The sequence below is a fragment of the Silene latifolia genome, chromosome 2 (genome assembly GCF_048544455.1).
Source record: "Silene latifolia isolate original U9 population chromosome 2, ASM4854445v1, whole genome shotgun sequence".
In the NCBI taxonomy this organism is placed as follows: Eukaryota; Viridiplantae; Streptophyta; class Magnoliopsida; order Caryophyllales; family Caryophyllaceae; genus Silene; species Silene latifolia.
The window spans coordinates 128,751,989-128,754,823 of NC_133527.1; the positions used below are offsets into that span (position 1 = coordinate 128,751,989).

Consider the following 2,835-nt stretch of genomic DNA (forward strand, 5'->3'; position numbering starts at 1 on the left):
TGAAACGCAGGAAACAGAGTATGAAGAAGATGACGACACTAAAACAGAGTGCGAGGAGATGTTGCAGATCCAACCAGAGGATGTGAAGGAAGAGATAGTGTATTGGAACCAGGCGGTGATGTGCTTCATTTTGGGGGCTAATCCGCCGTGGGAGGTGGTGGAGGGATTTATTAGGAGAATATGGATGAAATTCAATATAGACAAAATTTCTTTCCTTCCAAATGGTGTTTTCTTGGTTAGATTTAAGTCAGTGGAGATGAAGGAGAAAGTACTTTTGTCAGGGCATTATTTGTTCGATAACTAACCAATGATAGTTAAGGAGTGGACGAAGGATATTGAGTTAACAAAAGCTAATGTTAAGTCTGTCCCTGCCTGGATACGCTTACATAATCTACCTATTAAGTTCTGGGGTAAGAGTCTGCCTAAGATATCTAGCTTGGTGGGTAAATATGTGAAGAGTGATCAGGCTACGACTGAAAAAACGAGATTAGGGTTTGCAAGAGTGATGGTGGAAATGATGGTGGATCAACCTCTACCATCAGAAGTTTTGTTTAAAGATGAAAAAGGAGATGTGATTAAAGTGGAGGTAGAGTATGAATGGAGACCTATAACTTGCAGTAAATGTCAAGGAATGGGTCATGATGGGGATCAATACAAAAGAGTAGAGGAAAAGAAGAAAGGTGTTGTGATAGCTAGGAAAGTGTGGAGGCCTGTTGTTAAGAACGTTCCTGAGCAGATGAAAGCGCCTGAGAAGAAGGTACAGGAAGCTGCTGTTGCAACAGTAGTGGTGGAGAAAGTTGCGGGTACGACTCCTGTCCAGAAAAGTCAAATTATTACTACACCTATCAAGAGATTGACTACTCTTAAAAGGAGGAATGAGGAACCTGGTGGATATAGTAAGGTGGACTTTGGAGCTCAATCCTACAGGGATGTTGCTTCTCCTCCCTCAATGAAGTCAGGTGTAAATGGTAATGCTCACTCCCCTACACATTCACATGGATAGTATTGGTTTTTGGAATATTAGGGGTATGAATAGAGTAGGGAAGCAGAAAAACATAAATTTCTTTTTACAAAATAAAGGCATAGGTTTATTTGGTTTATTGGAGACTAAAATCAAGAATAAAAATTATTTAAAGGCTGTTAATAGTTTCAATAATGGGTGGTGTATTTCTACTAATAATGGATATCATAGTGGAGGACGAATTTGGATTTTATGGCAACCAAAGAGGTTTAGAGTGAATTTTATTGAGTACAATGCTCAGTTCATTCATATTAAGGTGGAATCTTTGCTTGATAAAAGCATGTGCTACTTGACAGTGGTCTATGCTTTCAATAGTATTCAAGAGAGAGTCCCTCTTTGGAGTCAACTGAGGAAGATTGCTGGAATGACTCATGGTCCATGGGCTATAGCATGGGATTTCAACTGTATACTAGCTGCTAGTGAAAGACATGGGGGAGCTTCCTCTATGGCTGAAATGGAACCATTCAGAAGATGTGTAGAGGATTGTGAGGTGGTGGATATTGCTGCTACTGGTTCTTTGTACACCTGGAATAACAAGCAGAGGCCTGAGGAGAGAATCTATAGCAGGATAGATAGATTCTTGGTTAATAGAGAATGGTGTGATCTTTACCCTGACACATATGCTCATTTCTTGCCAGAGGGTCTTTATGATCACTCTTCTTGCCTGATAAGGAGTTCTACTAATGGGAGGGATAAACATAGCTTCAAATACCTTAATATGTGGGGCAGTTCTAAAGAGTTTATTAACACTGTCAGGAAGCATTGGGACAGAGGCATAGAGGGCACCCCTCTATTTAGATTGACCACAAATTTGAAGGGTCTCAAAGCAGGTCTGCGGTAGCTGAATAGGGATGACTTTAGTGATATTGAGAAGTCTACTGCAAAGCTGCAGCAGGAGGTTGAGGATTTGCAGGCTCAACTGGGCAGGGACCCTAGCAATCTAACGTTACAGCAACAGGAGTTTGAGGCCTGCCAGGAATTGAAGATTAAGAGCTTAGCCAGAGATAGTTTCTTGCAGCAAAGAGCTAAGAGTGTCTGGATCAAGGAAGGGGATACTAACTCTGCCTATTTCCATAACTCTATCCGATGCAGGAGGAATAAGAATAGGGTGATAATGATTGAGGATATGGATGGCAATTTGTGTGAGTCTCCTGATAAGGTCCAATCTGCTTTCTTGAACTACTACAAACATTTGCTGGGCTCTAGTCAAGGGGTGAAGAAGATACATAGAAGGATTATTGATCAGGGACCTAGGTGTACTGAAGATCATGCTCTTTGCTTTACTCGGATCATTTATTCTTGGTAAGGAAGTCAAGGATGCTCTCTTTGGTATTCCTGATGCCAAGTCACCAGGACCAGATGGGTATACTAGTAGGTTTTTCAAAGATGCTTGGGGAGAGATAGGCAAGAAGGTGGTTGCTGCAGTGACTGATTTTTTCTAGCATGGAAAGATTTTGAAGCAAATTAATGCAACTACTCTTACTATGGTGCCTAAATGTGATAGGCCTAAGTCTGTATTGCAATTCCGTCCCATAGCTTGTTGCAATGTGATCTACAAGGTCATATCAAAGCTACTTTGTGCTAGGTTGGCTGAGGTTCTCCCTTGCATTGTAGACAAGAATCAAGGAGCTTTTATACAACACAGGAGTATCCAAGAGAATATCTTGATATGTCAAGACTTGATTAGACTGTATGAAAGGCCTTCTTCCTCTCCTAGGTGTATGTTTAAAATTGATCTACAAAAAGCCTATGATACTGTTGAATGGGAGTTTGTGGATAAGCTGTTGATAATGCTAAAGTTCCCTTTGAAATTT

The 2,835-nt window shown here is 40.8% G+C and overlaps 1 protein-coding gene across 1 annotated transcript; it reads left to right on the plus strand.

The window, feature by feature from the left end:
- Positions 1-307: 307 nt before the first annotated feature.
- LOC141641297 (uncharacterized) lies at positions 308-2,463 on the plus strand. Its single transcript, XM_074449968.1, has 4 exons — positions 308-968; positions 1,081-1,772; positions 1,896-2,234; positions 2,329-2,463. Exons 1-4 carry the CDS (start codon positions 308-310, stop codon positions 2,461-2,463), a joined length of 1,827 nt encoding a protein of 608 aa, XP_074306069.1.
- The last annotated feature ends 372 nt before the right edge of the window (positions 2,464-2,835 follow it).